This window comes from Cebus imitator, unplaced genomic scaffold (genome assembly GCF_001604975.1).
Source record: "Cebus imitator isolate Cc_AM_T3 unplaced genomic scaffold, Cebus_imitator-1.0 Scaffold82, whole genome shotgun sequence".
NCBI classification, from domain to species: Eukaryota; Metazoa; Chordata; class Mammalia; order Primates; family Cebidae; genus Cebus; species Cebus imitator.
In genome coordinates this window covers 469,331-490,336 of record NW_016107397.1, presented here as the reverse complement: position 1 = coordinate 490,336, position 21,006 = coordinate 469,331, and the positions used below count along the sequence as shown (strand labels likewise).

The following is a 21,006-nucleotide window of genomic DNA, read 5'->3' as shown; positions in this document are numbered from 1 at the left end:
CTGCCTCAGCTTCCTGAGTAGCTGGGATTACAGGCATGCGCCACCATGCCCAGCTAATGTTTTGTATTTTTAGTAGAGACGGGGTTTCACCGTGTTGACCAGGACGGTCTCGATCTCTTGACCTCGTGATCCACCCGCTTCGGCCTCCCAAAGTGCTGGGATTACAGGCTTGAGCCACCGCGCCCGGCCTGGTCATTTTTCTTAGCTTCCCTAGCCCATTCCCCATGGGGAGCTGGGGGTCCTTCCGGAATGCCCCTTCTTTCAGGTGCCCGCCTCGCGCTCCCAGGGAGCCACCCCCATCTCCTCCCTCACAGGGGAAGTACACATTGCCTCAGCTCCTCCATGCACCTTAGGATCCCTCTTGTCCTCACACTGGTGTCTTCAGACGGTATGTCCTAAAAGTAAACGTGGGTAAGTTGAATGACCTGAGCCTCCATTCCTCAGCTATCTGGAAAGCAGCGATAGTGCCACCCGTCTTAGCAGTGTGTTGAGGGTGCAGAGCCTGTTGGCCAGGACTCACCGTGCCCAGCATGTACCTTGCCATCCTGGTTCTGTGGGCTCATTGAGTTCCTCAGATGAGGTAGAGGGCAGGGGAGGGGCTCCTCTTACTGTCACCTCAGTCTGACCACAGTCAGGACACTTGTTATAAATACATAGGTGAATGAAAGTAAGTGTTTTAAGCCTTTACCTGATCAGTCTCCAGGCTGTATTTTTTTGGCCTGTTCCTCCCTTCCTCCTGGCCTCCACACTCCCATGCCTCTCATGTGCCCCTGGAGGAATGGGCGCCCACTTCTCCCTTGGGAACCTGTGCTTCGGGGCACTCTGTCTTTACCTCCTCCCTTTATCTCCCTTGATGACTTTCTCTCTTGCTGCTTCTCCCATGGCTCACTTCTTGCCCCGTTTGCCATTCTGCCCCCACTTTGTACTCCTTCTAGAATCTTGAGGTGAGTCCTCCTGTCTCTCCAGCCCTGCTCTGCATCTGCTCCTGCTTTGTGCTGGCCCATCAGGTTCAGGCATCCAACTGGCAGCTCTTTGGTTCACCCTGTCTCTGGTTTCTCCTGATGGTCGCAGGGGTCTTTGGGGTTACTCCAGTCCTTTTTCCTTCTTCCCTCAACATCTCTTAGTCCTGCCTTTTCAGCCTCTCCTTTCCGTCCTGGTTTTCTGCCCCCAAACTGTGGACCCTGAGCTCCTGCCGTGAACTGTGGCCTGTGCACTTGAAGTCCCGGTGGTGATGCATCACTGCATGGGTAGAAAGCGGCTTGCTTACTGCTGCTTAGCTGCTTCCCAAAGAGGGAACAGGCTGCTCGCTGGCCTTGAGCTCTCCATGCCTGGCCCGGCCTGCCCTCCCTTCCCATTAACTGCCGTGGATGCCGAGTGGGGACTTGGAGTGCGGAAGGTGGAACCTTTGAGGGAAGGGGCATCCGAGGCCACCAGACTCAGAGGGAAGTTTGCCATGGATTCACGTGGGGGCCAGCCAGGCAGCGTCATCAATTAGCTCATAGCTGCGTCTCCACCGCAGGGTCCCATTCAGGTTGTTGAGGCGGGCAATGGTGAGGAAGAGCCGGGCGTGGGTGCTGGAGAAGAAGGAGCGGCACAGGCGCCAGGGCAGGTGAGTGCCAGACTGGGAACTGGCAGGGTGGGATGGGGGGGTAGGGATGGGAGTGGAGACCTGTTGCCACTAAGAGTTCCCTTGAATTTGAAGAGTCCAGGGCTGCTTTGATCTTTTTTTCTGAGACTGTCCTGTTCCTTTTCTGCACAGGGAAGTCAGACCTGATACCCGGTACACCGGCCGCAAGCGCAAGCCGCGCTTCTAAGTCAGCACGCGGTTCTGGACAGGCGCTTGCCTCCGTAGTTTTCTATACTGAAGTGTTCCGCTGACAAAGTAGTATTTTAGAAAAGTTCTAAATGTTTCCTGCAGTAAAAAAAGTTCTCTGGGCTGGGCATGGTGGCTCATGCCTGTAATCCCAGCACCTTGGGAGGCTGAGGCGGGAGGATCATTTGAGGCCAGGAGTTTTAGACCTGCCTGGGCAACATAGTGAGACCTCGTTTCTAGGGGCAAAAAAAAAATATATATCTCTTTGTTTAAAAGCAAGAAGTAAAAATTCCTTTTGTGAAACTCTGGCATCTCCCGGCTCCGCTTCTCACCAAACTTGGGTTCCTCTGTTGGGCTACTGCACGACTCCCCAGGCAGTTATTAAGTTTAAAAAACTTCCATGCATGAAAACATTCTTCGAATTTGCAAGGAACACAGTTTCCTTTAATTTGGGGCTTATATGACTACATCATCTCACACTAAGCAAAGTGGGGAAGAGGGCCCAGATGAAATGTTAGTGGTGCCTGCCGGCCAGTCTGGTTTCCCTTGCTGTGAAGGCCTTGCCAGTCCAGCGGCCCCAGCCTCACCTGTGGCACTGAGCTGCACAGTCAGCTGCCAGCTAGTCTAGCGCATGGACGTCTTGGGCTGATCTCCTTGTCCCCTTGCTAGTGGTTGGAAAGGGCTGGTCCTGCTCTGGGGTAGTGTGGGACCATCCGGCAGGCTGTGATGGGAGAAGAGGTCTACTGGTTGCTTGAGCCTTTCGGGCCATGTGGGAAGAGGGGCAAGATCCTGGGTGTTGCGGTACAGAAATGATCAGGGCTTCGGTGGCTTAAGGCATTTGGGAGTGGGTGCAGGGGCCAGAGGGGCTGGGTTGTCAGGGAGAGGGGTGAGGCTTGGGGTATGAGGATCTAAACCTTGAATTGGGGTCTTCTGCAGGTGTCAGATTCCAGGCCTTGAGCATGGTCTCGGCCTGTTCTCATGGACTAAGGCCTGGCTGTCTCCATTGTATGGCCAGAGACAGGTCTGAGGAATTTGAAGGCCCTGGGTGGGGTTGAGGCTGAGTTGGGACCCTTTGCCTCTGAGGCCTTCCTCTTAAGAGCCACATCCATGCATCCTCAAGTTTTAAGACTGTGACACTGCAGATGGCAAGAAGTCCAGAGCAGCCAGGCCAGGTGCAACCTGTGGTCCCAGCTCTGTGGGAGGCCAGCTTGGGCAATAGCGAAAACCCTCCTAGGGTTTCCCCCCAGAAGATCTGGGGAAAAAACCTAGAACAGAGGCCTGGTACAGATACAAATGTTTATTCTACATAAAAATTTCACAAAATGGGCAGCTGGTTGTACCAAGACCTTTGGTGAAGGGGTTCTGGGGAATCGCTGTTGAAGGCAGCACGGACAGTGGTCACAGTCACTGGGCAGGAGTAAAGCCGAGGGAGGGTGGGGCACACACAGTCCCATCCCTGCTGCATGCACTCGCATGCATCTCCCTGCCTGTCCACAGGGAGGGGGTCCTGCGGTGGGGACACATTTCCCATGAGAAGCCCCAAGGTGGTGAGGAGGAGGAGGTAGCCCTCCCCGGCTGGCTGCTGAATACTGCATCTGGGACACCTGACAGACACCCACGTGGTACATTGATGGGGGACGGCAAGGGCAGAATGATACTGCAGGCCTGAAACGACATCTTACTTCCCAGAGCGCAAGACAGCAGGGGCCACCATCCCAAACATGCAACACTGGCTCGAGGGCCTGACTGCAGCCTGCTCTGTCTTCCTAGCTGCTGGGGTGGCTTCCAGAGGGACACCTTGGGTCAGGCCCAGCCCAAGGGATTGCTCCTGGGGCTGGAGGAATGTGGGAAGGGAAGCGGAGACCCCTGACCCGATGGACTTTGCCCCTCGGCAGGGGAGGGAGCCTGGAGCCACGGCAGCCTGAGCCTCCCTGGCAGTGATCGACAATTGAGGCTCGGAGCTGGGCTATCCGTCAGGGCCACCTCTCCCCTAACCTGAAAAGCAGCACCATGTGGCCAGCTGGTCCCCACCCCTCAGGGCTCTGCTTGTGGGGACAGCTGGAGAGGCCAAAGGACAGGGTAGGTGAGTTGGAGGCAAGGTTGGGTCCCCAGGGAAGAGCGGACCCTTGGAGCCACTGAGTCACTAAAGGTAGGGAAGGGTGGCCTGTGTCACCCCGGCGGCCCTGCCTGGGTCTGCCCCTCACTGTGCACACTGTGCCACACCCCGCTGGCTGCCTCCCTCGCCTCTTCCGTACAGACGCACACTCACAGATCATGCACACGACACAGGGCGGGGACGGAGGACCCATGGCAGAGAAGGGAGCATAAGGGCTGGGAGGGACGGTGCTCTGAGCAAGAGACGGGGGTGGGGAGGGCAGCCCAGCCAGGCGGTAGCAGCCAGGGCCTCCTCGGAGTGGCCCACCCGGAGTGGAGTGGCAGTTTGGGTGGCTTCTAGGCGAAGATGCCCCCGACCGTGGAGGCGATGACGATGCCCAGGATCACACAGCAGATGATGATCATGATTTTCTTCTGCGTGGGGGGCGGGCAGGAGAGGCCTCAGACAGAGGTGGCAGCAGGGGGGGAGGGACTACGGCAAAGGCTGAGGGCTTGAGAGTCGGGGGGATCCAAGTGGGGGAAGGTGATGGCCTGGGAGGGGGCTGTCATGGGGAGCTCCCAAGAGTGGGAGGAGAGGCGGGATGGGGAAGAGATGTGGGATGGCTTGGGATCCCTAATGGGTGCTGGGGCATGGCTTGGGCAGGGCTGTGCTACTGACCCGGCGTGCCTTGCTCTGGTACTTGACGGCCTTCTTGGTGTCAGACACAGCTCTCTCCACGTAGTCTACCGCATGCTCCACATTGTACTCGATCCTGTCAATCATTTCCCCCTGCAGGGCCGGGGGCACCGGAGCTCCAGAGGGCCCCCTCCTCAGGGTTGGGTCGGGGCTCAGGGCAGGACTTCAGGAAAGCCTCCTGAGGCTAGAGAGAAAAAGGGGCATGAGATGGACGGGGTACAGCTGCTCATGTGGGTCAGGCACCCTGGGCAGGGTATAGAGAGCCAGGCAGGCTCCCCAAGGCAGCTCCCACATCTCCCCGCAGAGCAGCAATCCTGGAGGTGGAGCTGGCCATGCAGTCTCAGCCGAGGGTTGGGGACCATGCAGAGAACACTCAGCAGGGGACTGACACCGTGACAGGTGTTAGAGAGGTGGCAGTGCCAGGCAGGGGAAGGTGGGGGCAGGAGTGGGCATGCTGGAGTCTGGGCTGCCCTGGCCATAGCTCCTGAGGTGACCACAGGTGAGCCTCCCTACGCCACCATCGATCGTCAAGCATGACGCCTCCATCTAGCTCTGTCTGCTGTCTGGGGTCTTCAATCTTTAGGAACCCCCTTCCCAGCCCAACAGTCCTCTTGAGCCCTGTGATCTGGTCCCATGCTGCCCCTAGAGGCCAATCTGACCGTGACCATGCCCCACAAGACTACTAGGGCGTGTCTCCCTCTCCAAGTCCATCCATCGCCTTCACTGGCATCCATGTCACCATGGTCTGTTTCTCACCAGATGGCGGCAGCAGCAGCCTCCTCACGGCCTGCTTACGGAAACCAAGGTCACATCACTCCCATACTTAAAACATTCCAACCTGGCCAGGTGCTGTGGCTCACATCTATGATCCCAGCACTTTGGGAGGCTGAGGTGGGAGGATCACTTTGAGCCCAGGAGTTTGAGACTAGGTTGGGCAACACAGCAAGATCCTATTTTTTGCTAAAATAAAAAACAAGCCTCTCAAACCCCCTCCAGTATAGAAGAGACTGCAAATTCCCCAGCACTGCCTGCCAAGGCTCCGTCCGCCTCCTCTCCGGCTTCATCTCAGCTCGGACCCTCCTCGTGCCCTCGAGGCATGGACCTCCTTTTTCTGTTCCTGAAATAAGTCCGACTCTTGCTGGGCTCGGGACCTTAGTGTTGCTGGGGCCAGCTCTTCATCTTCCCCTGGGAAGTCTGCACAGCTGGCTCCTTTTCACTCTTTCCACCATCAGCTCAATGCCTCCTCCTGAGAGGCCTTCCTTGACCACTCACTGCAACCAGGGCGGCCAAGCCATCATGGTCATGGTGTTACTCCAAGTGTAACTGGATCTGTAGTGGCAGCGGCGTCACCTTTGAGCCTGTCAGAGAGGCACCTGCTGGGGCCTCCACCTCACCTGCCAGCCTCTGCAACAGGGACCTGGAAAACTACCCTAAGCCCTCCAGGTGGCTCATTCAAGTGTGAGCCCAGTGGAGAACCTTCCATCTGTTCTTAGGCAGTCCTTTTGCCCAATAGGCATTCACTCCAGGAAGCAGGTCCCTCGGCTGTCCTGGTCACTGCCATGCCTTCAGTCCCTGGGGAAATGCCTGGCCCACGGTGGCCCCATGAGGAAACAGAAGGGGAAGGAGAGACAGCGGGGTGTGGGGGGTGGGGCCATGCAGGGCCTGGGGTCCTTGAAGTCCAAGCAGAGCCATGCAGAGGACAGGGGCCTTCCTGGGGGCAGGGCCCTGGCGGCAGTTTCAACTGGGCGAGTGGTTACCTGAGAATTTGGTCCCTCCCCGGCAGGGCAGCGTGTCGGGCAGAAAGGGCGAGGTTAGGGCAGCCCCAGGTGCTGCTGCGGGCTGGAGTGGAGGACGGGGGCCCAGCGCTCACCTGGCTCTCCACGAGCATGGCCATGTCCATGAACATGTCATGCAGCTCACGGATGCTGTTCTCCAGCTTAATGATCTCGCTGTGCCGCGTCTCAATCTCACTCAGAGCCTGCTTTGAGATGCTGGAGTCCATGATGATCTGGGGGTGGGAGCAGGGGGCTGGGACCCAGAGGCCTGCTGAGGGGCAGGGCAGAGGGCCAAGGGCGAGGGCGGCTGGCACGGGCAGAGCTGCTCCTGAAGGGGGCCAGAGGCTTCTTCCTGAGCCACCGCCCTCCTCGCCTTGCTGTCTGGCTCTGCCACCTGCTAGCTGTTACCTACTTTCTCTGCAACTCAATCTCCTACCGGTAACCTGGGGCTAGTGACACTCTCCACCTGTGCTGGCCAGAGAGCAAGTGCTCAGTGACAGTCGTTATCACCAGCGTTTTGCAGAGCCCAAGTTGACTGCCCCGTGGACCCAGGCCTGGAACCGTTTTTCTCTCATCCCTTCCCCATCCCTTCCCCAACACTGAATGTGCTGCCTCTCCCCTCTCTCCTGGAACTCACAGCCCCAAACTGCCTTGAACACCTGTGTGCCACCTCCTTCAGGGAGCACCCCTGCTCGGCTTCACATGAACGCAGTGATGGCCAAATGTCCTCCAGGAGGGGAAAGGGCCCAAGGATAAGAGGTGGAGCCCTTGGCTGCCAGCGAAAGGAAGTGGATGCAATTGGGAGGCATTAGGAGGCAGGGGTCTTGAGTCCACCTTTGCCACTGACATTTATGTGACCTCAGCCTGGTGTTTTCCCCTCTCTGGAACTCTTCCTTCCCTAAAACCTGCCTTACAAAGGGCCTGTGTCCAAATACTGTCCAGACCCAACACTAGGGGACATCGTCGTGGGGAACATGGTGTGGGGGTCATGGCAGGAGGGGTGGGGCCCACACTCACACCAGAGGCAAAGATGGCGGGGTTCCCACTCTCCAGCATGTCCTCCAGCTCCTCACTGGTCGTGGTCCTGCCAGCTGCAAGCAAGAGGGGTCACACTGAGCCCAGCCCTCTCCGGGGAGCTCAGAAGCACCACTGGGCCCCGCCCCCTCCAGTACCAGGCCCACGCCCCTCCAGTACCAGGCCCACGCCCCCCCAGCTGCAAGCTCAATCGCAGCCTCGGGCCCCGCCCCCCAGCTAACTCAGCAGCTGCCTCAAGCCCTGCTCCCCCCGGCCCCTAACTCAGTAGCTGCCTCGGCCCCGCCCCTTCAGCCCCTAACTCAGCAGCAGCCTCGGCCCCGCCCCTTCGGCCCCTAACTCAGTAGCTGCCTCGGCCCCGCCCCTTCAGCCCCTAACTCAGCAGCAGCCTCGGCCCCGCCCCTTCGGCCCCTAACTCAGCAGCTGCCTCGGCCCCGCCCCCAAGCCCTGGGCCCCGCCCCCAGCTCACTGATCTCCAGTTGCCTCTGGATGCGGCCCTTGCAGCGCTCGCGGTAGTCCGACTGCGTGGCGTTGTACTCCGACATGACCTCCACAAACTTTCTGGATAGCGTGGAGTGCTGGGGGCCCGAGATGGAGGTACAGGTGTCAGGCCCTGCAGGGACCGACCCAGAAACTCAGGTGCCCGCCCACCCTAGACTCCCGGTCCGCACCTGTGTCTTCCGGATCCTCAGGTCAGCCGAGGAGCGGTTCAGGCCTTCCTCCTGCTCGATGGACTGCTCGATGCCTGCGGGCATAGGTGGCTGCTGAGTCACAACCAGCCCCCTTCACCCTCGCCCCCGACCCGCACACCCAGTATCTATCCACCTCCTGACCTCCCCTGGGGTATGTGTGTGGCCTGTGGCTTGTGGGGTCAGTGCCAGGCACTGATGGAGGAGGGGCCTACAAAGGCCCTTCCAGCTGTGACGCGGTGTGGTGTGTGCACGTGTGTAAATGCACACCTCCAAGCTCTGCATGTGCATGATGTCTGGTAGCTCTGGCCACCCTGTGCCTTGATACCGCCCCCTTTCTGCTCAGAGAGGCTGGCTGTGTAGGAGGGGCCATGTCCACAGTGGGGAGAGCCAAGGGGGGGCCCTCCTGCAGGGCATGGGGTGTGCCTGTCTGGGTTCACCCAGCATACGGGGCTTCTGCATGAGACCAGGAAGTGCTGGCCACTTCTTTAAACCTCTTTAGCAGAAGTGAGGGGCAGTGCCCACCCAGAGTGGAGTACTCCCTCCACAAAGCCTCCGGCGGGTGTGTCCCTGGGCCCAGCCCAGAGCCTGGCACCAATGGGCCTTGCCAAGTAGCTGTTGAGTGAATGGGTACATGACATCACCCTCAGAAAGGAAAGCAAGATCCGGCACACCCCCTCAAGGCGAGCAAAACCCCATGGGCTACCCAGAGGAAGCAGGCCTAGAATACCCCCCACCCACCCCAGACAAGCCTGACTCACTCTTTAACTTGGATCGGACTTTGTTCGCTGTCTTCTTTATGTCCGACATGAGTTCTTCCAGCTCCTCCTTCGTCTCTGGGGAGGTAGAAAGGGTGGGGGTCGACCTCCTAGGCTCCCCCAAGGATTGATGTTCAGGCTCAGCCTCTGGCACGGGGGACCCAACGGGGGGGTTCTCGGTAGATCCCAGTTCTCCCCTGTTCCCCTGGCTAGGGCTCTGCTTGTACCCCCAATTCTGGACCAGGGCCACACCAGCTGCAGCCTCACCCCCTCTTGTGCTGTCTTCAGAGGAGCCTCCCTTCCTCCTTCGCCGGCGCCCCCACCCCCTGGAGATAACAGATGGGTCTAAATTTAAGGCAGAAATAATTGTGGAGCAGCTGGCGATGCTGGAGTTGGCGCAAGGAACAGGGACTTGATGCTTGTTGGAGTTGAAGGTGGGGGGTTCGGGCTCACCTGGTGTTACCTACTGGTTCAGGGGGGCACATAGCCCAGCCAGGGGGCTGACAGGGGACCAGGGGTGGCAGAAAGCCTCCCCCACCTCGCGCTTCCTGAGTTGCAGGCTCAAACACTCTGGGTGGGGCAGACAGCTATTTCCACAAAGCTGCACCTCCCTCGGTGCTAAGTGCCCGGCAGGTGGAAGCGGACAAGGGGCGGATGGCCTGGGTGGGCACTGATGTGGGCCCTCAGGTTCAAAGAGGTGGGCACAGTCGGCCCTGGCCGTGGCAAGTAGCTGGGGCCCTTGTGAAGTTGGAGGGCGGTGGGTAGTGTCGTGTGGCCCTTGTTCTGGCTAGAACCATCTCCCTAAAGCTGGCAGAGGCCGTGGGGTGCCCAGCTCACCCCCTCCCTAAGAGGAGCTGGCTGGAAAAGTGGGGCAAGACAGCTGCCTCCCCTGGGGGTGCTCCTGGCAACACCCTAGTCTCAGGACATCCCCAGGACTCCGCCCTGGGAGAAGCCAGGACTGAGCTCCGGCTGTCACTTTCCCACCCACCCCTCCGCCAGCCTCTGGGGCTGGGGTTTGTCCTAGAGGGACGGGGAGGGGTGGTCACAGAGGTCTATGAGGAAGGCCTTGGATGGGGTCACCTCTCAAGTGGAATGCTATGGGGTGGAGCACAGAAGGGGGGGTTCCGAGGCGCGGAGGAGGGCGCCTCATCCGTAGGAACAAAGGAAAACTCGGTTACCAGCTGCTCTGACGTCTCAGCCTCTTTTGCTCAGACCGAAAATAGCCCAGGCCGGATGGCAGCCCCGAGGAGGCAGAGCCCGCCTTGCCCAGGAGAGCCCCCCACTCACTGCCGTCTTTCCTTGAGACTTCTCCTTAAGTCTGCGCCACTTGTGCCCTAGAACCCCCAACATGAGCCCCCTCCCCTTGGCGAGAGCCTGGGACTCCACCAGGTCTCAACTGCTCGGCTCACGGGTGGTGACTCAGAACCAGTCCCTGTGACTGTGCTTGACACCGAGGTGGGAGACGGTGCAGGAGGTGGCCTGCGGGAACCCGAGGTATGAAGCAGACAGCTCTGCTGCCCCATGACCACCTCACCTGCCCGCAGTGACAGGCCCCTCCCCTGCTCTTTAGAGCCCTCTGTTCCCACCCCACAATCAGCCACCTTCTGACCCTGAACAGGAGCACCCCCACACAGGGACACACACACACGGTGACCCAGATACCTCCAGACGCACGAGCATCCGTCTCATGCTGCCATCCAACAAATCTCTCAGGCAAGGAGCGCAGCGTGGTGAGCCCTGGGCGTCCCTCTCTCCCTCCTGGCCTTTCTGAGGCAATCTACCCTGCTCCCACCTGACCTATTTTGCCTTCCGAGGGCGGGGCACTGGCTTGATTGGTGTGACCTTGACCTTGGTTCATGCACTGTGGAGGGATTTACTCCGGGTTCTGGAAGATGCCCAAGTGGGCTTGGGGTATGGACGGGGAGGCCCTGCTGGAGGTGAGAATACTTGAGCCCGGGCACCTGGGTGGCCACGGCCTTCCTCCCTCAAACAGCTGATGCTGCATCCCTGGGACTCCGGGTGAGCCCCCCTCCAGAGGAGGGGACCCAGGCGGGCCTGCACCTATGCCATCAGCCTGGCAGCTCTCAGGAGAGTGACTAACATCACAACAGGAACGAGAGGGCCAGGTCAGGGGGACCTGTCTGGGGGCAGAGTGCAAGCCTGACCCACACAGGCTCCCATCCTGGATGGAGAGGGGTGACTTCCTGGAGCCCTGAGAATGCCCGCCCCCAGGGTGCCACGTGGCCAGGGGCCAGGGCTGCCAGTTCTTTCCGGAAGTTCTGCCTGCTTGGCCAGCTTGCCCTCCCACAGCGCTGACGCCTCAGAGCTGCCATCTGCTCCCCTGGGAGTCGAGGGGAGGGGCGGGGCTGGGCTGAGGGTTCCTATCGATCACAGACAGCTCCCTTCTTCCCTCCCTCGCTCCTAGAAGCCTAGGGCTGCAGCCAGCCTGGTTGCCTTAGAGCACAGCCAGTTCACCTGGGAAGGGTGGGGCCGATCGCCTCTCCCACCAGCCAAGTCTTCATGGAGACCTGGTCTGGCTGGCCTGGGATGCTGGGTACTGACCCCCCAATTCCAGGCTGGGGACAGCAGCATTTCAAAAGCTTCTCATGAAACCCTTCCAACCCTGGCCAGCCCAGGCACACCTAAGCCCACCAGCCATGAAGGCTGCTGAGGTCCTGTGAAGCCTCCCTGGCAGCAGCCCCTTCGGGAGACCTGTGGGGCCTGAAACCTGTCCCCGACCCCACACTCACTCTCGTCAGGGTTGGGGGAGGCCAGAATGGCGCTGTGCTTCCGCTTCACCTCCTCCACGTTCTCTGCGATCTTGTCAATGAAGCCTCGAATCTCCTCCACCTGCGGACCAAGGCCGGGTGGTCAGGAGGAGGAAATCGGGGGAGAAGGCTTCTAGGGCCCAGGGCTGGCCCAGAGCAGGGCTGCGGTCTGGGCTCAGGGACAGGATGGGCAGGCTCCAGGTGCTGGGGTGCGGTGGGGTGTGTCCTTCCAGACCAGATGGGGAGGAGTGCGATCCCAGATTTAGCTCTGCTCTGAGCTTCCATCTATTCACCCTCAAAACGGTTCATTCATTGGCACCCCAGAGCTGCTGAGCCGGGTGCGGGTGTGTGAGAGGCCCCCCGAGGTCTGCCAGTGTACGGGGCAGGTGGGGTGTGCTGGCTCCCACCTGCTCGAAGAACTCATCCATGAAGCGGTCTCGGTCCATGGTGACAGCGACATCATCATCATCATCGCTGTCCTTGGCCTGTTCGGGGTTGTGTACACATGAGTGGATGTGTGTACAGGACCCACCTGTACACACACACAGGTGCCCAGGGTGCAGCGCCAGAGCCCCACCCCTACCCCTCTCCCTGGAGGCCTCTGGGCAGGGACAAGAACAGGCCTGGCCGTGCCCTCCGCTCTCAGCCACAGGAAGACCTGGAGGACCACTGGGGGCTGGGCAGAAAGAGAGGAACCTTCCCTGGCACACTGGTGACAAGGCCAAAGCTCAGCCTCTGGGCCAGGGACTCCCTCCCCCGCCTATCCGCCCTCCCTCTCCCTGCAGCTGGGGAGGCAATCAAGCCTGGGGCCAGCCCCTCTGTCTGGGCCCTCTGGGTCCCCTAGGCCCTTGGGACAGCTGCCTGGAACGAGCATTCTCTACTCTCCTGGCCAGTGGTTTGTACACACACATGTGCTTGCACACATGCACACACACCCCCACGCACCCACACACATTTTTAGAATGGAGGTCTTGCTGTGTCACCCAGGCTGGAATGCAGGGGTACAATCACAGCTCACTGCAGTCTTAAACACCTGGGCTTAATTGATCCTCCCACCTCAGCCTCCCAAGTAGCTGGAAATATAGGTGTGCACAACCACGAGTGGCCCCAGTGGTTTTAATTCAGGTGGAGCCCAGAGGTCCCAAGCTCCCTTTCCAGCGGGGGACCCGTAACGGGAAGGAAGCCTGCCCACTCCGTCCCAGGCCTGGGCACCACTAAACCTCAGCCCAGAGGTGGGATGGCTCAGAAGATCTCATAAGAATCTCTTGTCTGTCTTTTTGTAAAACCATTTTTAAATTTAATTTTCATTTTTGTAGAGACGGTGGTTGGGGGGGGTCTCACTATGTTGCCCAGGCTGGTCTTGAACTCCTGGCCTCAAGTGATTCTCCTTCCTCAGCCTTCCAGAGTGCTAGGATTATGGGTGTGAGCTGGCTGCACCTGGCCTCCCTGTCAATCTTGACATTGGACCTCACTCTGCCTCCTTCCGCCCCAGACCTGGGCCCGGCAGGCATGAGGGGCCAGTCATGTTGCCACTTGGCTCGAGTCCTGCCTTAGGCCTCAGCCACAGGTGCCGGCCTCACCCCACCGCCCAGGAGCTGCTGTACAAAAGCCACCCCCATCATGGGGAGGGGGTAATTATACTTCTGACTTCCCGGCATGCTGGACATGGACATTACTGTCTACCTCACACCATGAGTCGGGCAGGGTCAGCCCACCCTGCGGACCAGCGTCTCTCTCTGCAGCCAAGGCAAGGCTATCCGGGGTGGCCATTCTGGGTCAGGGACTGACGTCTCTCAGCCTGAGGCTCAGCGCTTGTTTCCACCTCATTCTTTTTTTTTTTTTTTTTTAAACAGAGTCCCTCTGTTGCCCAGGCTGGAGTGCAGTGTTGTGATCTCGGCTCACTACAACCTCCGCCTCCTGGGTTCAAGCAATTCTCCTGCCTTAGCTTCCTGAGAGAGTAGAGAGGAGCTGGGACTACAGGCCTGCCACCACGCCCAGCTAATTTTTGTATTTTTAGTAGAGATGGGGTTTCACCATGTTGGCCAGGCTGGTCTCGAAGTCCTGACCTTGTGATCTGCCCGCCTTGGCTTCCCAAGTGCTGGGACTATAGGCATGAGCCACCGCGCCTGGCCCTAATTTTTATGTTTTTAGTAGAGATGGGTTTTCACCATGTTGGCCAGGCTGGTCTCGAACTCCTAACCTCAAGTGATCCACCTGCCTCGGCCTCCCAAAGTGCTGGGATTACAGGCATGAGCCACCTTGCCTGGTCTTGTTCCCACCTCATTTCTGCCTCACTGGAGAGACCACTGCCTGGCCCAGAGTGAGGGGACTCATCAGGCTGGGCCTTGACCCCTCTGGCTGTTTGCTCTTCTGTGCAATGGGGACAGTGACACCTGGCTGCGTGAAGGGAGGGCTGAGGAAGACTGGGGAAGCAGGGCATGTTTGTTCGTTTGACTGATTGATTGATTGAGACAGGGTCTTGCTCTGTCACCCAGACTGGAGTGCAGTGGCACAACCACAACTCACTGCAGCCTTGACCTCCCAGGCTGAAGACATCCTTTCCCCTCAGCCTCCCAAGCAGCTGGGACTATAGGTGCATGCCACCACACCCAGCTAATTTTTTTCTTTTTTATTTTTTTTGTAGAGACAGGGTCCAACTGAGTTTCCCAGTCTGGTCTCGAACTCTTGGGCTCAAGTGATCTTCCCACCTTGGCCTCCCAAAGTGCTGGGAGTACAGGTTTGAGCCACCGCGCCCGGCCTGAGCATGTTCTGTGACAGGCTGTGCCCCTGGGGCTCGCTGCTCCCATCACACCAGCAAAGTGGGGGGACTCATTGGGAGAGGGGGTGGGTGGAAGCTTTGATAGAGGCGGCTCAGAGGGGCCTCCTCTCTTCAAGATATCACACCACCTCCCCAGCAGCTAAAATAAATTCTCATTCCTGCTCCCCACCAAGTGCCTGTGGCTGTCACCAGGTGGCACCCCTCCCCCACCAGGCCCCCCCACAAATCCAGGAGCCGTTTTCACGTTTTAGACCGTGGCAGGCCCAGGAGTTGAGTCAGAGGAGCCCTCCCTAGGGAAACCGAGGCAGAGCACAGCCAGGAGGAGCCCAGTTCCTCCTCCTGGGCAGCCTGCCGGATTGGGAAGGGGCCCCAGGAGTTCCGCATCCTGCACTCTCTTCCCTGGCGCTCAGAGGACGAAGGTGGATGACGAAGGGTGGAAGGAGAGTTTACCAGTGACGAGAGTCACTGCCAGCCCCACCAAACCCCTGTCCTGCCCTCAGAGACCCCTGGGCATCTGGCTGGTGCCTCTCTTGACCTCAGCTTGCCCATCTGTGTAGTGGGGGCGTATCTTCTCCAGGCATCTGGCCAGCTCTGACTTGCTACCTCCCAAAAGGCTGAAGACTGAACGAGGAAGCTTCTCTAACAGAAGGGCTGGCAGGAGAGATGCCCACACCCTCCTCTGACCCCTCCGTCTATGGGGGTAGGGCTGGGGAAAGGGAGACCAGGGCCAGGGTCTGATGGGGGCACCCAGGTCAGGTCTACCCTGGAGGTGGCACTGAGATTGGCCACTAAGCCAGCTGGAGGGCTGAAGGCCTGACTTCTCAGCCAGGGTCAAACCAGCCACGGCTCCAAGCATAACCTAGAGGGGACGGGCCAAGGGGACACTTTCTCCCCAGGTCCTCCTCCTCCTTCGTTCTTGGGAATTTTCATCCCCAGCTTTGCTCTTTATCCCGCTGCCCTAGCCTGGGATCATACCCCACCACACCACACCTACAGCCAGTTCCTGGCCCTATAATCCCCCTTCTGTCCCCCAAGCTTCCCCCAGGCACATCCCTCTGCCTGGGATGCTGATTCCACAAAGGCGACAGTTCCCTCTTCCTCATATGCCACCTCCTTCCAGAAGCCTCCCTGTACCCCCAAATCAGTATCTTGTACCTCGTTCTTCCACACCATTCACATTCCTATTAGAGCCATGGCCAAAGACTCTCAGGCTCTAAAGGACCTGAAAAATCCCCTTGGCTTTAGCTTCAAGCCTCAGCTTGCATACCGCCTGTGACAGTGAGCTCACTAGCGTTCCCAAGCAGCCCGGCCCATCTCCGGCAGCCCCAACTGTTAAGAGTCCTTCTCTTTCCTGTGGTTTAGTTCCAGGCCATAAAGAACTTGTGGGTGCCCTCTCGCTGGGGTGCCCCTGCTATAGATCTGAAGGTGTCAGGCATCCATAGCCTCCCTAGATTTTTCTTCTCAAGTATTCCTTCCCAGGGACCCCCAAATTATAGCCCCTGCCCAAGGCTTGTTGGACTGTGCTTCTGTCTCCTACAGTATAGCACACAAACTGAATCTGCTGCTGACTGTGGTCTGGCCAATGCCAAAGAGCTGGCCTATCCCCTCCCTCTTTCTATATGGTCTACCTCTATTACTATAGCCAGAGATCAGATAAGTGATCACATAGTGCTTCCTGTCAAGGAAAGCCCCAAGTCCTTCCCAACCACTGACTATGGGGTGAATTTGGGGTTCGCGTGAAGGACCTTTGTTCTGTTTCATTTCTTCATTTGTTCCAATGCTTGTTTCAGATTGTGGGATTCTGATGGCTCCTGACTCTGTTGTCCCCTGCACCCTCATGCACATCCAAGCCAGAGCCCGGTGGCAACATTCTAGAGATGTCCTCCAGATTAACTCAGACATGTAATCAGCTCTCGCTGGGCGAGGTGGCTCACACCTATAATCTCAGCACTTTGGGAGACCGAGGCAGGTGGATCACCTGAGGAGAGGGGTTTGGGACTAGCCTGGACAATATAATAATATTTTTAGTCTCTACTAAAAATACAAAGATTAGCCGGGTGTGGTGGTGCCTGCCTGTAATCCTAGATATTCAGGAGGTTGAGGCAGGAGAATCACTTAAACCTGGGAGGCGGATGTTGCAGTGAGCTGAGATCGTGCCACTGCACTCCAGCTGGGTGACAGAGTGAGAGGCCGTCTCTAAATAAATAAATAAATGAAAAATAATCAGTTATCACTGGACCCAGAATAAACTGACAAGGACGTGGGATGGCAGAACCCCACTGCCACACTCACCTCCTCTATTTCCCAGCCCAGACACACTCTTGACCAAAATGGAACTAGGTAATGTGGCCAGCCTGGCATGCTGTCTTCCTGATGTGCTGGGCTGGCCTGGGTGGGCACCAGGCTGGGCATGGTGGCTCAGGCAGTAATCCCAGCACTTTGGGAGGCTGAGGTGGGAGGATCACTTGAGTCCAGAAGTTTGAGACCTGCCAGGGCAACATAGCGAGACCCCGTCTCTACCAAAAAATACCAAAATTAGCTGGGTGTGGTGGCATGCCTCTGCAATTACAGCTACTCAGGAGGCTGGGGTGGGAGGGTTGCTTGAGCCCTTGAGATCGAGGCTGCTGTATGATTGTGCCATTGCACTGCAGCATAGGTGACAGAGCAAGACCCTGTCTCAAAAAAACAAAAGTAAACACCCAGATATCTATGGAATAATTAGGGCCCAGCTCCCTTGGGAATCTACCAAGGCTTTCTGAGCGGCATTCACAGCTCTGTAGAGGAGGCTGGGGGACTTGGAACCCTTTGGTGTGCAGGTGGCAGCTGGAACTGTGGGGCGCAAATGCAAAGGCCCAGATGTCTTATGGGCGGATGTGACCAGATATCATACGGGCCCCTTGCCTGCCTCCTGGCCAAAACTAGGCTCCACTTCTTCCTCCAGAGCCCCCTCCTCTGACCTGCCCACCCCGAGGTGCTCCAGGATTCCCAAGCCAGAAACCTAGGGCATCTGCCATCTTCCTCCTCTTCTCTCATCCAACCAATATCCAATTTGTCCTGGAACCTTTTTCTTATTTATTTATTTATTTTTGAGACGGAGCCTCGCTCTGTCACCCAGGCCGGAGTGCAGTGGCACGATCTCAGCTCACTGCAACTCCCAGGTTCATTTCAAGTGATTCTCCTGCCTCCGCCTCCCAAGTAGCTGGAATTACAGGCGCCTGCCACTATGCCTGGCTAATTTTTGTATTTTTAGTAGAGATGAGGCTTTGCCATGTTGGCCAGGCTGGTCTTGAATTCCTGACCTCAGGTGATCCGCCCACCTCGGCCTCCCAAAGTGCTGCGTGAGCCACCACACCTGGCCCTGATATTTTTTAGAGACAGGATCTCATTTTTGTTGTCCAAACTGAAGTCTAGTGGCAAGATCATAGCTCACTGCAACGTTCACCTCCCAGGCTCAAGCGATCCTCCAGCCTCAGAGTAGCTGGGACTGCAGGCACCTGCCAACACACCTAGCTAATTTTAAATTTTTGTAGAGATGGTGGAGATGGTGGTCACACTATGTTGCTCAGGCTAGTCTCAAACTCCTGGGCCCAAGCAGTTTTCCTGCTTCAGCCTCCCGAGTAGTTGGGACTACAGGCGTGAGCCTCCAAGCCCAGCTAGTATCCTGGTGTTTTATTATTCCGCATTCAGTGGTTCTCAAAGCTGGCCAAGTACCAGAATCCTTTGGGGGGATTAAAAAAACCCCGGCTTCCAGGGATCCACCCCAAAGAGATGGAATCAGAATTTATAGGGGTGGCTGGCTGCAGTGGCTCACGCCTGTAATCCCAGCACTTTGGGAGGCTGAGGCAGGCAGATCACAAGATCAGGAGCTCAAGACCAGCTTGCCCAATATGGTGAAACCCCGTCTCTACTAACAATACAAAAAATTAGCCAGGCATTGTGGTGTGCACCTGTAATCCCAGCTACTCAGGAGGGTGAGACAGGAGAATCACTTGAACCCAGGACGCAGAGGTTATAGTGAGCCGAGATCGTGCCACTGCACTCTAGCCTGGGCAACAGAGCAAGACTCCATCTCAAAATAATAAAAAATTTTTTAAAAATTAGAAAAAAATCACCACCTCCAACCAGGAATGAAAGTTGGGAGGGCCGGGAGGGAGTGCTTGCCTACCTCCCTACCGTGGAGTGCTAGGAAGAGCAGACCCTGGCGGAAGCACAGTGTGCCGGATGCCCTGGGCTTCCCCTGGCAGAGGCGGGGCAGCCCTGGTGGTCTCTCCCAGCAGAGACTCCCAGATTCTAGGACACCTTCCTGAATGCAACAGTCTGACTCCTCCAAGCGGAGCAGAGGCCAGGCAGCCTCCAGGCCTGTCCCAGGGGAGGGAATCAGGCCGGCAACATTGATTCATCACTGCTGAGCACAGTGGCTGTTGTCTGCCTCAAGGGCTATTTTTTTCCCTTCTTTTAAGTGACTAATCAAAGTCAATATCACTAGAGTATAGAGAGGCCCGGAGCTGAGTCAGGGGTGTGCAAGAGGCCAAGCTGGGTCTCCAGGAAAGAGGGCTGTGCAACCCGAGCCTCCTCACCCTGTCCCCACCCTCCAGGTCTGTGGACACCAGGTCCCTGCCCTGCAGAGCCTTCCCCTTCACAGGGCCCCAGCGAGGCTCAGGGAAGCAGCTTCAGGCCATGGAAAGGGGCTGGGCTCTGCCCCTACATGCTGAGTGACCTCGGATCAACACCTGGCCCTTTCTGGACCTGTGTTCTGACCTGGAAGTTAGGAGGCGGGACTAGATGGTCCCGGAAGGCCGTTCCATCTGCAGCCCAGATGAAAATGTGCCCAAATGCATCGCTCATGCTGGGAAAGCTCCGGGAGGTAATGGGAGGCAGGATAGGGGAGCCCTGTCCGGCGCCTGTTCTTACACCCTCATGCCTGCTACACTTCAAGGTGGGTAACACTGGCTCCGTGCTGCAGATGAGGAAGTGAGCAGAGGGAGATTCAGGATGAACTCGCCCAGTGTTGCCTCCCAACCACCAGACTCTTCCCAGCAACAGGAGAGAGAAGGAGAACTGGTGGGCAACGCAGGGCACTGGGCCTCGTCATCCAGGCCTGCCTTTGCTGCTCCAGTGAGTTAGGCTCCGGTCTAGACCTCAAGGCACTTCAGGGGGCCCCAGACACCAGCAGTCAGGACCACCTGCTATTCTCTCCTGGTTGGTCATTCCAATCTCTCTGCCATCACTAAGCTGTGCCCTCTTTTGGATCACTCTCTCTCCTCCTATTCAAATCCTGCTCCTGGGCTATCCCAGGGTCTCTTCTTCCAGGAAGGCTTCCAGGATTGTGCTGCTCCAACTCTCCCTCCCTGCTACGTCCTCAGCCTCCTGCAACAGGCCCCATGCCTCTGTCCTCCATAGCCTGGCACGCAGACAACAAGCATCGTTCTGGGCCCGGGGAGGGATAGGTCAGCTCTGCAAAGTCCCCAGGAAGAAAATCAGGGAGTCTCTGAGTTGAGGGGAGGAGGCAGCTCATGCCAGGGTGGGGCTCCCTGGCTGTGTGACCCTGGCCCTGGTGTTGGTCTCTCTTTGCTACCTGTACCCTGCGAGTGGACTTTCTGATCTCTGAGGGCCTGCAACAGTGTTGAGGCCCCCTGGCTAGTCCCCAGTGACCCCCTTCGCTCCCCATCTGCAGAGGGAGAGGTGGGAGCTGGAGAAGCACGGAGGGCTGGGCCGGGCCTGCAACGTGAGGAAACACGCCAGCTCCTTCCCCAAGTGTGACTTTTATAAATAAGCTCCCTTCGCCTCCTTCCAAATGTGGTGGCGTTGGGTGGGGGAGAAGGAGAAAGAAGGAGGAGGAGGAGGAAGAGGGAGGGAGGGAGGGCTGGAAGCAGTGCACAGCCGCTGTCCCCAGCACCATCTCTGTCCAGCCCAGCCCAGCCTAGCCCAGCCCAGTCCAGCCCAGTCTAGCCCAGTCCAGCTCAGCCAGTGCCAGCTTCTTCCTGGGGATTCTGTGCTGAAAATTCTGATTCCTGGGGTTTCAGGCCTCCTGCAAAAGTGGATCTGGAGTCAGGAAACCCGTGGCCCCCCATCTCGTCCTAAGAAATGGGATTCTAGGTTTTCCTATCCCTGTTTCACAGATGGGAACCCCAGGTCCAGAGGGAAAGCAGCTTGTGGGAATGATGGCCCCACCAAGACTGACTGTCCCACTCCACCCCACGTGGGCTCCTGCCAGCCACCCTCCAGGCTGCTAGAAACCCCTCCCTGGGCAGGGCCACCCAGCAATGGGTACAGCCTCCCTGGGTTCTGAATGCCTTGTGTGGGGAGGGTGGGGGTGTCTGGAGTGGAAGCCTCAGACCATTCAAAGCAAAGCCTGGCTTCACCATCTAATTAGGGGGTGAGGAGGTAGTAACAGAGACAGACAACACAGCAAAAAGATCTGCATTCAGCCGAGAGTGGTGGCTCATGCCTGTCATCCCAGCACTTAGGGAGGCCGAGGCAGGCAGATCACGAGGTCAGGAGTTCGAGATCAGCCTGAACAACATGGTGAAACCCTGTCTCTGCTAAAAATACAAATAATTAGCCGGGCGTGGTGGTGGGCGCCTGTAATCCCAGCTACTAG

At 58.0% G+C, this 21,006-nt stretch overlaps 2 protein-coding genes across 4 annotated transcripts in view; one reads left to right on the top strand and one right to left on the bottom strand.

Moving 5' to 3' along the window:
- The window catches only part of BUD23 (BUD23 rRNA methyltransferase and ribosome maturation factor), a 12,733-nt gene extending 10,622 nt beyond the window's left edge, over positions 1 to 2,111 (top strand). Inside the window, exons 11-12 of one of the 2 annotated variants that reach the window (XM_017533421.2) lie at positions 1,520 to 1,609; positions 1,760 to 2,111. In XM_017533421.2, the coding sequence (XP_017388910.1) occupies positions 1,520 to 1,609; positions 1,760 to 1,814 (145 nt within the window). In that variant the 3' untranslated portion in view covers positions 1,815 to 2,111. The remainder of the gene's footprint in view (positions 1 to 1,519; positions 1,610 to 1,759) is intronic. The other variant, XM_017533422.2, reaches the window with a different exon arrangement.
- Positions 2,112 to 3,092: 981 nt separating this feature from the next.
- The window catches only part of STX1A (syntaxin 1A), a 20,052-nt gene continuing 2,138 nt past the window's right edge, over positions 3,093 to 21,006 (bottom strand). Inside the window, exons 2-10 of one of the 2 annotated variants that reach the window (XM_017533419.2) lie at positions 12,034 to 12,111; positions 11,609 to 11,708; positions 8,862 to 8,936; positions 8,083 to 8,156; positions 7,881 to 7,989; positions 7,397 to 7,470; positions 6,475 to 6,612; positions 4,587 to 4,697; positions 3,093 to 4,342 (exon numbers count right to left, since the gene is read on the bottom strand). In XM_017533419.2, coding sequence (XP_017388908.1) covers positions 4,265 to 4,342; positions 4,587 to 4,697; positions 6,475 to 6,612; positions 7,397 to 7,470; positions 7,881 to 7,989; positions 8,083 to 8,156; positions 8,862 to 8,936; positions 11,609 to 11,708; positions 12,034 to 12,111 — 837 coding nt within the window. In that variant the 3' untranslated portion in view covers positions 3,093 to 4,264. Of the gene's footprint in view, positions 4,343 to 4,585; positions 4,789 to 6,361; positions 6,613 to 7,396; positions 7,471 to 7,880; positions 7,990 to 8,082; positions 8,157 to 8,861; positions 8,937 to 11,608; positions 11,709 to 12,033; positions 12,112 to 21,006 lie in introns of those variants that run through there. The other variant, XM_017533420.2, reaches the window with a different exon arrangement.